Genomic DNA, 12,125 nt, shown 5'->3' with positions numbered 1-12,125 from the left:
CCTCCACTGCTTTGGAAAAGACGCTAGTAGACATTTCATCGAACATATGTTTGGCCTCTGAGTTTCCATGTTTAAATGTGGATTCAAACTCAAAGAGGCTGGAAACATGACTCATAGCAGTAAGAGGACTTCTCTGGGTCCTTGGTAGTTCTAATCCTTCATGATGATTAGAATAAAATTGGAGATTAGTCGAACACCCTATCGAAGCAGGGAGATCATTTGTGATAATGCAACTTCAATTTCTCTGTAAAATGCTTCCAGTCGACAAATTGTTTGTTCCAATAAAGCCACTGGAACCATGTTAAAGCTTCTCCATCCAAGTAAGATGATGCTAAATAAAGTTTAAGGTCATCAGCAATGGAGTAAAACACAAAATACCTCTATGCCAGTAAAATCTAAGACTCTGGATTTCCACCGCGGAACCTCCCTAATTTCACTGACTCTCATGGTAGAATGGATGTCGTAGCCTTTTTCCACACTAACTCCATTAACATCGAATGAATATCAGCGAAATCTATAGAAAGCGAATCCTTCATTTCTTGTAGTGAATCACAAATTGAGTCATCGATGAAAGCCTTGAGTAACTTTTGGTCCTCCATTAGAGACCTCTGGATGAAAGCACCCATGAAACAAACCAAATTTTTAACACAAACACATACTTATATATATATATATATATATATTATATATATATAATCACTAAATTGAATTACACAAAATGGGAAGTATTGACGGAAAGAAGAACAACAATTAGCTGAACATTAAAGGGATAAAGGAGGGATATCCAGAAAGAGATGATAAGTATCAAAAGAAGAACATAGATGGGAAAATAGTGCTAACACTTGACAATTTCAGCATAAAGAATACTCTACGCCCTTTGCTATATTTATAACTGTATTTTTTTCTATGTTGCCCTTTCACGAACTTAGCACCTTCCTGCACTGAACCTGGGTCTCACACATACTTATTCAAATTTCCAAATATGCCCTTCACCAAGTCACTCACAGAGTTCACAATATCACTTCCCTGATGGCAGGATTCCACAAAGCCAAGAAGACGTTGAATATGCTGCCATCAATTACTCGCTCCAATAAAAACAAGCCATCCACAGAACCTAAAAGGTACGTCATACCTCTGAATTTCTGAAGATAATCAGGATTTTCATGTACAGCAACAACATCTGAGACCGAAATCAAAGTGATGGGATTGGGATTGAGAGGAGAATCATCATTTGAGGGGCATCCAATATGATCATAAATCATGATTTTTGAGGGCTTGTTCCTTCTGCTCCAATTCATGTGTTCTTTGATGAAGCTAGGGCTCGTAATATTTTCGAACCAGTACTTGCCGACGCATTTGAATCGCAACAAGGATTCTATCGGCAACTTGATTAGAATCTCCATTGCTAGATTTTCAGGGAAATACCGACCATCATTATCACGGGTGGCCATATTAGAACAGAAAACAGAGAGATAAAAATGATGGTGAAAAATACTTATACTTAATCGTGAAGAAAAGAACCAATTAAAGAAAGGCAAATGAGACAAATCCTATCCCATTGATTAGAAATAAAGAGAAGGAAGAAATAAAGAGAGAATGAAATTAAAAGAGAAATAAGAACATGACACATGTTTGTTAAGTAAATAATCATGGAAAAATAATAAAAATCACTTCCGATTTGTTTACCCTGAAAAATCGAGTAACAATTAAACTTATATTGTGGTTTTAAGGATATGTGATTTGACCCAGTACCAATTAATAAACAACGAATTAAATAGATAAATTGGACAATAAAATAAATCAAACCGGAGATGGATGGGCCGGTTTGTTCGAGTCAGGACCTCCGACTTAATCCCCGCTGAGAAGATGTCATTCCCCGAAGAATGGAACATGAAGCGTATGTAGAATTTCACTGATAACGTTTTATTACTCATTATGTTTCCTTTACCTCTTCTCATCTATAATCTTCTTTATAGTGCAGCTTCCCCCTGGTTTTCTGGTGTAGTCCCGGACCTTGCAGGTTGGGTTCGACAACTGGTTTCAACCTCTTCGTATGCTGAGCGCTCGTGGCGCTATTTGGCCAAGGGTCGATGGGAGGCCAAAAATCATAGTAAGTTCCCATGTTCGTGTTTGATACTTTCATGTGAAATACTTTTTTTTAACTTGATTTCTTCTCATACAGGTCTCGAAGATAATGTTGTCATGAGGCTGCCTCCCCCTAGGGAAGAGGAGGTCCTGAAGCTGACCAAAGACAAGAAAAGGAGAAGGGCCTCGCCTCCAGATACCCCAAAGCCCAGGAAAAGCAGGACTCAAAAGTCGAAGACCTATCCCGTTGTTCTGTCTGCTGATGTAGTCCAAGCACTACAAGATGAAGACGAGGAGGGTGAAGATGTCGACTGCCTGCTGGTGGCTCAGAAGAGGGGAGGCATCGAGGCATCAAGAACTGCTTAGCTGGTGACGGTCGAGGAGGTTGAGCCGCAGACCGAGGTGATCTCAAAGGAAGATCCGAGCATAGTCCCCGAGTCATCGGGTGTTATGATGCCTCTTGCCGTGACGAGCAACCGGCGGGTGTGCCCGAAGGGTCTAGTTCTAAGGCCCTTCAAAGAGAAGAGAATGCCCGAGTGACTCGCTCGGAGCAATTAACATTGATGATTTACCTCCAGGCCCCACGTTCTCTGAGTGGCAGTTTCGGGATACCCGGTCCATGGGGATCCCCGATGTGGGGACGACCCCCAAGGGGATGATATATTTTGCGGTTGCTTCACGGGGGTCGATAATGTTCCCGACCTGGACGCATCACTCACTTTTGATGAGGCTCAGCGGCTTCTGAACCAAGTGAGTTTTAGCCCATGTTATCATGTTTGTGTTTGTAATTATTCCTCTGAGTCTGATTTCCTTCCTTTATGTACATGCTACAACGCTCCATTGAGAGGGTCCCCCAAATATCGAGCTGAACTGGCCCGATGTGAGGCTGATCACAAAAAGCTTACAGAGGAGAGAGACGCCCTCAAACTCCTCTATGTGCAAAACGAAGAGGAGATCATGAGTATTCGAGCCGAGTTGACAAGAGCTCATCAAGATTAGACCGAGCTCAATGAACGACTAATGTAAATATTTGGGAGCTTGTTATGTATTAACATGATATTGGTGACAAACATTTCGATCCTGCAGGTTCAGCAGAAGGCTGAATTGGTTGAGCAGCTTCGTGAGGAGGCCAAGATGAAAGAGGCAGAGACTTTGGAGTAGAAGCAGAACATGGATCGTCTCGCTTCGGAGAAAGATGCGGTTTGGGCCCAACTGTCTTCGGTTGAGCGTCAACTACAAAATGTGAAGGAGGAGAACTTGGCCCGAACTAAAAAGGTTGAAGAGCTCGAGACCTGATTGGCCGCTGAGCTTGCAAGGGCCACATCCGAGGCAGAGGCGCTCGTGGCCTCCTATCGAGATGATTCTGAAGCCGCTAACACTCGGACAAAGGAAATTTCTGATGCTGCTGAGGTTAGATTGACCCGTGTTGCTGAGCATGCTAGGCGCCAGTCTCGGAGTGAGACTCTTGAGGAGGTACATGCTCATGGCTTCGACCTCACTGCTGATATCGAGAGTGTGAAGGTTTTGGAGGACGAGTTCAGAGCTTTGTTTTCCGATGATGAAGACTCTGCGAGTGGATCCGAGAGCGGAGGAGATGAAGATGAAGCTCCCGAAGATGCGGATCCTGAGGCGGACTAGGCACTTAGGATTTTTCCTCCTTTTGTTTTGTATAAGACCCTGTGTGGTCTTTGTAAATACTTTGCATATATGAAAGATTCCTTTTCTTTCCGTTTCGTCTCCGATTTCTGATTTATGATAAATTCTGTTTTGCCTTTGCCTTGTGAAAACTTTGTTGCAATCGGGTTGCTGTAGCCTCTATAATCGAGTGAGCAATAGCTTGAACTCAGAGTAGAACAAACCCTTAGGTTATTTAGTTAAGCGAGGGCGAGCCTCCGAGCTCAATAATATGTTCGAGATTTTGATTTCGGATGGCTTGATCGAAGCCGTAATTGTACTTGTTTTTATAGCTGAGTTCGAGTAAGTTTCACAGTAATAGAGCCCTTGAGGTTTTATATCAAATAATGATGAATCCTCGAGCTATATTTTAATCGATTTTATTTGAGCTCGGAATAGTGGAACCCTTAGATCCGAATTGAGTGAGAACAAAATCTCGAACTCTAAGTCTATTGGCCCTTAGGCTCTTTAGATTGGGCCGCTATGGCCTCTAAAAGATGGCTATTGTTTCTCTTTTTCGGCTTAGTAAGACTTAGTAAAAAAATTCTTTATGCCTTAACACGTATTCTTTACCCATTGGGTTTTTTGAGGGTTCGATGTCGATTGAAACCCCTTTGCTTTTTGTGCTTTAGCACGTTTGTGTTAAGGTAATTTGATACCTCTTAAGATTTTTCAAGGGCTGATTTTATCGAAGCCCTTTTGATTACTTCCCAAGGGTAGCCTTTTTTAACCGATTTTTCAAAGAATTCGAAGGCCTATTTTTATTGCGGGATTCGGACGTCTTCGAGCTGCCTTAATTTGGCCGTAGCCTTTGGGTATGCCTCTTGGGCTTATTTCCCAATAACACGTTGAACTTGTTCGAAGTGTTAGTCCCCGAGAATGATGGCCTATAGATCGAGGGGTGCCTCTTTGAGGTCTTATGAATTTGAGTTTAGATTACTCGAATATGTCGATCGTCGACGGTAGTCCCCGAGTGTACGAGGTATATTTGCACTTGGCCCTTGAGCCATTTCTCACAAAATCATAAGAATGGAGCTTGTATAGTAGAAAATTTTCTTTAAGACACAAGATGTTTGATATAGAAAGAATGCTTCTTTGTATAATTTATACATGCGTACATGTTTTGCCATAGGGGATCGACTAAATCTATACGGACACGGTTCATTCGACCGTTTGGCCCATTACAAAGTTTCTCTATCGAGACCCTTTGATCCAAAGTATTTTCCTCGAAAGTATAACATCCGAGGGTGATGACCCCCAGTATTCGAGGTTGATTATAAAGAAGACTTGGATACTGTTGAATTGTCCTCAAGTAGCACATAATTGTTGCCTCGTTAAAAATCTCACCGGAAAAACCCACTTGGGACAAAAACCGATCAAAGGAAAAAAGAGTGCAACGCGTGCTTTAAAACTTGAGGTCTCGATGTCTTCGATCGAACACCTGCAGTGAGTTAGTGTCGAATATATAAATAAAAAAGGGGATAAATTCATACCTTAGCAATAATACCGTTTGAGAAGCTATATGTTCCAATTATTTGGCAGTTGTTCGTCGTCCATCATGTCGAGCTTATAAGATCCCTTTTCGACGATGTCGAGGACTTGGTAAGGTCCCTCCCAATTTGGGCCTATCTTCCCTTCATTAGGATCTCGAGTGTTGATGGTGACATTCCTCAGGACTAAGTCCCCGACTCTGAAGTGGAAAGGTTAGTTCTCCTGTTGTAGTATCTTTCGATTTGTTGCTTTTGTGCAGCCATTCGAACGAGTGTGGATTCTCGTTTTTCATCCAATAATTCGAGGCTAGTATTCATAGCCTCATGATTTGACTCTTTTGTTGTATATCAAAACATGGCACCGGGTTCTCCGACTGGAATCAAGGCTTCAGAGCCATATACTAAGGAGAACGAGTTGCCCCCGTACTGGACTTTGATGTTGTTCGATATGCCCAAAGGACTTCGGGTAGAATTTCTCTCCATTTTCCCTTAGCGTCGTTCAACCTTTTCTTTAGGTTTTGAATGATGGTCTTGTTCGTCAATTCGGCCTGTCCATTCCCACTAGGGTGATACGACGTTGATAATATCTTTTTTATTTTGTGGTCTTCGAGAAATTTTGTCACTTTGATGCCGATAAATTGTTTCCCATTGTCACACACTATTTCGGTGGGTATCCCAAATCGACATACGATGTGATCCCAGATAAAGTCTATAACCTTTTTTTCTCTCACTTTCTCAAACGCATGTGCTTCAACCCATTTAGAGAAATAATCAGTCATAAATAAAATGAACTTAGCTTTACTTGGGGCCGATGGCAGAGGGCCGACGATATCCATCCCCAATTTCATGAATGGCCATGGTGATAGGACTGAATGAAGTTTCTCTCCGGGCTGATGGATCATCGATGCAAACCTTTGGCATTTATCACATTTTAGAACAAACTCCTTAGTGTCTTTGTCCATGCTATCCCAGTAGTATCCTGCTCTAATGATTTTGTGAATCAGTGATTCGGCGCCAGAGTGGTTCCCACAAGTGCCTTCATGGACCTCTCGTAAAATATAATCAGTGTGTCCTGGTCCTAAGCATACTGCCAATGGTCCATCAAATGTCCTTCTGTATAGTGTTCCATCTTCAGCCAATATGAATCGAGCAGCTTTGGTTCGTAGGGCCCTTGACTCTTTAGGGTTCGATGAGAGCTTTCCGTTCTTCAAGTATTCAATATATTTATTCCTCCAATCCCAGGTTAAGCTTGTAGAGTTTATCTCGGCATGACCTTCCTTGATCACGGATCTCATGAGTTGAACGACAGTCCCCGAGCTGATCTCATCTTCCTCGATCGATGACCCCAAATTTGCAAGTGCATCGGCCTCACTGTTTTGTTCTCGAGGTACATGCTATAAAGTCAACTCCTTGAAATGGTGCAAAGTTACCAGTAGCTTTTCCAAATACCTTTGCATTCTATCCTCTCAAACTTCAAAGGTTTTGTTTACTTGGTTCACCACCAGTAAAGAGTCACACTTGGCTTCAATGACTTCTACTCCCAAGATTTTAGATAGCTCGAGACCTGAAATCATGGCCTCGTACTCGACCTCATTGTTAGTCAACCTAGAAGTTTTGATAGATTGCCTAATAGTGCTACCCGTGGGTGCCTTCAAAACGATGCCTAGCCCGGACCCCTTCACATTCGAAGCACCGTTTGTGAAAAGGGTCCACACCCACGATGATGTACCCGATTTTAACAAGAGTTCCTTTTCAACTTCGGGTACGAGGGTTGGCGTGAAATCGGCCACGATGTCCGCTAAATTTTGAGACTTGATGGTTGTCTGGGGTTGATATTCGATATCGTACCCATTGAGTTTGACAACCCATTTGTCCAATCGACCCAATAGTTCGGGCTTGTGCAAATATTACGAAGTGGGTTAGTGGTTAATACGCATAAGGGGTAACATTGAAAGTATGGTCTTAACTTTCTAGAGGTGCTTATCAGTGCAAGTGCCAATTTATCTAAGTGTGGATATCTAGTTTCTGCTTCTCCTAAGGTTCGACTTACATAATAAACGGAAAATTGCGTACCTTGCTCTTTTCGAACTAGGACACCACTTACCGCGATTTTCGATACTGCCAAGTACAAGTAAAGGTTCTCATCTTCCTTTGGAGTGTAAAGCAGTGGTGGGCTCGATAGGTATCGCTTCTATTCCTCCAATGCCTGTTGGCATTCCGGGGTCCGGGCAAAATCGTTCTTCTTTTTTAGTAGAGAGAAAAATCTGTGGCTTCGATCCGACGACCTCGAAATGAATCGGCCTAAGGCAGTTATCCGTCCATTTATCCTCTGCACCGCTTTTACACTGCCCGCGACAGTGATCTTCGATGGACTTGATTTTATAGGGGTTGATCTCGATCCCCCGATTTGATACCATGAAGCCAAGGAACTTGCCCGAACCGACCTCGAAAGCACATTTCTCGGGGTTGAGCTTCATTTTGTATTTCCTTAAAATCTTGAACGTTTCCTGCAAATGAGACAAATGGTCCTCTGCGCGTAGGGACTTAACTAGCATGTCATCAATATAAACTTTCATTGATTTGCCTATTTGTTCTTTGAACATTTTATTTACTAGGTGATGGTAAGTAGTTCCTTCATTTTTTAGCCTGAAGGGCATTACATTATAACTATATGTTCCACACTTGGTGATAAATAAAGTCTTTTCTTGATTTGGATTTGATTGTACCCGAAATAGGCATCGAGATTAGTAAGGATCTAGTGGCCGGTCGTGGCATCGATCATGCAATCGATGTTAGGCAATGGAAAAGAATCTTTGGGCATGCCTTGTTTAAATACTTATAATATACACAAATTCTAAGTTTGTTCCCTTTTTAGGGACTACAACTACATTGACTAACCATTCAGGATATTTCATCTCCCGAATGGACCCTATTTTGAGAAGTTTAGTTACCTCGTCTTTTATGAATGCGTGCTTTACTTCGGACTGGGGTCTTCTCTTTTTCTTTACCGGTTTTAACCTAGGGTCCAGGCTTAGCCGATGCGTCATTATCTCTGGTGGGATCCCTGTCATGTCTAAATGGGACCAAGCAAAACAATCTATGTTATCAACAAGAAATTGAATAAGCTTTTTCCTAAGTTCGAGGGTTAATCCTGTTCCCAGGTATACCTTTTGCTCGGGCAGGTACTCGATCAATATAACATGTTCTAGATCTTCGACTGTTGATTTGGTGGCGTCAGAATCTTCGGGAACAATAAAAGTTCGAGGGGTCAGAAAATCCTCATTTTCTTCTTCTATCTCCTGCTACCCCTATTCGGTCGAGGCTAGTGGTTGTGATTGCTATTTGACTTCATGTTTATCTTTGATGCTCAACCTTTCTGAGGTTGATAGTGTCGATATTGATGTTACCTCATCGGCTGCAAACATTTATTTTACAGCATGCTGCTCCCGTATACTGTTTTTACACTGTCTGACGTCGGGAATTTTATCATTTGGTGGAGAGTCGAAGGGACTAACCTCAGATTGTGGAAGGCCTTCCGTGTGGGGAATTGTACCTCATGTTGCCCCCGATTATGTGGAACTTGGTATCTTGAATGGTTCCAGCCATGTTCACCGGTAGAATAATCTCCCCTTTAGTTATTTCACTGACCATATTGAAGCCGTTTAAGACCTAAGCTGCGGGCACGATTTGATTTTGTAGGCCGAGCTGCTCCACGACCCTCGATCGGATGATATTCTCCGAGCTACATGGATCCACTAAAACACGCTTAACTTGAACTTTATTTAATAAGATAAAAATTACCAGAGCGTCGTTGTGGGGTTGAGAAATGCCTTCTGCTTCTTCGTCGTTGAATGATAAAGTTCTTTCGGGCACCTAATCTCGGGTTCATTTTTTCCTAGTGATTGATACTTTAGTGTGTTTGAATATGGGTCCCTGTGAAATATCAACCCCACCGACGATCATATGAATGACATGTTGGGGTTCCTCCTGTTCATTTTTCCTGTTGGCGTATCTTTCTCTGAAATGAGTCTTGGCTCGATTGATGAGGAACTCTCGAAGGTGGAAATCATTGAATAGACGGGCTACCTCCTCCCTTAATTGCCTGCAATCCTCGGTTTTGTGACCATGCGTGCCATGATACTTGCACATCAAATTTGGGTTTCTTTGGGAAGGATCGGTTTGTATGGGTCTGGGCCACCTAGTATCTTTGATCCTTCCGATTGCCGATACAATGCCCGATGCATCAATGCTAAAGTTATATTCCGATAAGCGAGGTGCTTCTGTGGGATCGGCATACTTATCAAAACCACTTTTGCTCATAAGTCCCCGAGAATTCTGTCCTCGATCATTTCTCCAATCGTTCCGGGCGGAATTGCGTCCTGAACCATTGTTCCTTCGATCTGCGGTATATGGTTGATATCGGTCTATGTTCGACCTTGGCTCCCTGTCGACGTCCCTCTGGTTTTTAACTGCCGACCTATTTGGATGTGTTGAACCGGAAGGGGCTCCCAATTGATCGTCCTCGACCCTGATCTTCGATTGATATCGATTGTGCACATCTGCCCAACTTACAGCTGGATATTCGATCAAATGTTATTTCAACTGACATTATGCTATCGAACTCTGCTCGTTCAACCCTTGGGTGAAAGCTTGAACGGACCAATCATCTGTTATCGGTGGCAACTCCATGCGTTCCATTTGAAATTGGGACACGAACTCTCTCAGCATTTCATTATCCCTTTGTCTTACCTTGAAAAGATTCGATTTTCTTATTGCGACCTTTATGGCCCCGGTTTGTGCCTTTACCAAAGAATCTGCTAACATGGCAAATGAGTCGATGGAATTTGGTGGCAGGTTGTGATACTAAATCATTGCTCGCTTCAAAAGGGTCTCTCCGAATATTTTCAACAGCACATATTTGATTTCATCGTCTTCTAAATCGTTACCCTTGATGGCGCGTGTATATGAAGTAACATGTTCGTTGGGATCGGTGATCCCATTATATTTGGGTATGTCTGGCATACGAAACTTCTTTGGAATAGGCTTCGGAGCCGCACTTGTAGGAAACGGATTTTGTACCAATTTCTTAGAATCCATCCCTTTCAAGATTGGCGGTGCCCCCGGTATCTGATCAACTAGAGAGTTGTATGTCTCCACTTTTTTATCGTTGGCTTCGATTCTCTTTTTCCCTAATTCAATTCTTTTGGTGAGCTCCTCGAGCATTTTCATTACCGCAGGATCAGTCCCCGATTCGTTACCATTCGACCTTTCCGGTACCGACTCGGTATGGCGAGTAATTTTCGGGTCCACCCTATTCGGAGCTCTATGTTGATTTTGTAACTAAGCAATAGCGGCTTGCTGAGCCTGAAGCATCTCGAATATCACTTGGAGACTGACTCCTTCGTGTCTTCTGCCTTGTGTTTCTTGGCTACTAGATCGGCCTTCTCTGCGTACACTCCCATCGAGATCTGAGCCTAGGTCCGCGTTTAGAGCAACATGCGAACTGACATCGACTGGGTTGACAATCGGTGCTCTCCCGAGATTAGCCTGTGGCACCTCGACTCCTGGAGCTTTCACATTTTCATTTTCACCGTGGAATCTGAGGTCATTGTCACCATGTGTGGATGCGTTTTGTGAGTTTGACATGTTTTAACCTGAAAGCAAAGATACTTGACAAGAACAAGCGTAAAATAGTGTGTTTTACCAGAATCACTACCGAACAATCACTATTATCCTTAGCCCAACGGTGGGTGCCAAACTGTTTACCTTCAAAAATTGAGTAACAATTAAAATTATATTGTGGTTTTAAGGATATGTGATTTAACCCAGTACCAATTGATAAACAACGAATTAAATAGATAAATTGGACAATAAAATAAATCAAACCGGTCTGCAAATAATACCTCGACTTCGATTCGAGATAGCCTCGAGGTTAGTTAATAAGAACAATGGAGGAACAAACAGCGATGAGCAATGATGAACAATAAGTAAAACAAAGAAAGCAGCGTATGTGTATATTTTATCAGTGAATAATGAATCTTTACAAGTGAATGAGATCCCTCTTTATATAATATAGGAATCCTAAATAAGGTACAACTCTAATATCGGAAGTAGATCCCATGATTGGCACTAATAACCGCTTCGATTTGATCTGTTCCGGGATTCCCACCGTGATCTTCGACCAGTTACTGATATCTCACCATTCCGATATTACGCCTTACTCGAAGTCAGTCATGCTTGATCTAGATTGTTGCTGGCCTCGATCTCAACGAATACTTCGATCTCCAAGCTTGATGTTCTATCTTCGAGCTCGAGCCCGATTTATTATGAGGTTACCCTCGAGGCAACTCCCCTGCTAACGAAATTGGGTATGCCCGATTTCGACCGTATACACGATTAACAGCAAAAATGGACACTAATTTCCAATTATATCATTCCTAACCGTTCTAGACTGCAATTAATTAACAACATAAGCGAAACAAATTAACCAGAAAAAAAAATAAAAAATTAAACTGTAGTGTCGTACTTACATGGTGATATTGACACACTTTGCTAATTGGGATTATGCCAAAAATTGGGGTCGAATTGGCTTTATTATTGGCGATGCATATAACTTAAATAGTATCACATATATATCTTCGTCTTCAGTGTTTTGTTGTGTGGTTCAATGCAATGTGCTTACTGCTTAGGCGCGCGAGTAGCCAAAAAGCTAATCCTGCTACCTTGGTCTTTGACAATCTAGTGAAAAACTGATAATAAAATAGAACAAAGTACTGCATTTTCTTTTCTATCCCTCTTCTGTAGTCTTGTTTATTTTCTTGTCAATCCACAACGACAGGAAAGAAAAGAAAGAAAAAAAACAGAACAGTTTAATGT

At 42.1% G+C, this 12,125-nt stretch overlaps 1 protein-coding gene across 1 annotated transcript; it reads right to left on the bottom strand.

Annotated features, from left to right (window-relative positions):
* Positions 1–198: 198 nt before the first annotated feature.
* On the bottom strand, positions 199–1,451 carry LOC104102737 (putative F-box/kelch-repeat protein At1g12870). The gene is made up of 3 exons (XM_009610549.2): positions 1,023–1,451; positions 484–608; positions 199–331 (listed from the first exon to the last, which is right to left on the bottom strand). The coding sequence occupies exons 1-3, from the start codon at positions 1,449–1,451 to the stop codon at positions 199–201; spliced, it is 687 nt and encodes a 228-aa protein (XP_009608844.2).
* Positions 1,452–12,125: the final 10,674 nt, after the last annotated feature.

This window comes from Nicotiana tomentosiformis, chromosome 8, assembly GCF_000390325.3.
Source record: "Nicotiana tomentosiformis chromosome 8, ASM39032v3, whole genome shotgun sequence".
Lineage (NCBI taxonomy): Eukaryota > Viridiplantae > Streptophyta > Magnoliopsida > Solanales > Solanaceae > Nicotiana > Nicotiana tomentosiformis.
This window is presented reverse-complemented; position numbering and strand designations above follow the sequence as displayed.

Bases quoted from the DNA above. Each gene is read 5' to 3' on its own strand.
- LOC104102737 (XM_009610549.2), bottom strand. From the start codon at position 1,451: ATGGCCACCCGTGATAATGATGGTCGGTATTTCCCTGAAAATCTAGCA. The intron at 609-1,022 runs GTGATATTGTGA...GCTTTCATCCAG, and splicing joins GGAATCCTGCCATCAGGGAA to AGGTCTCTAATGGAGGACCA. The intron at 332-483 runs GTTAGTGTGGAA...AACTTTATTTAG, and splicing joins ATTCATTCGATGTTAATGGA to CATCATCTTACTTGGATGGA.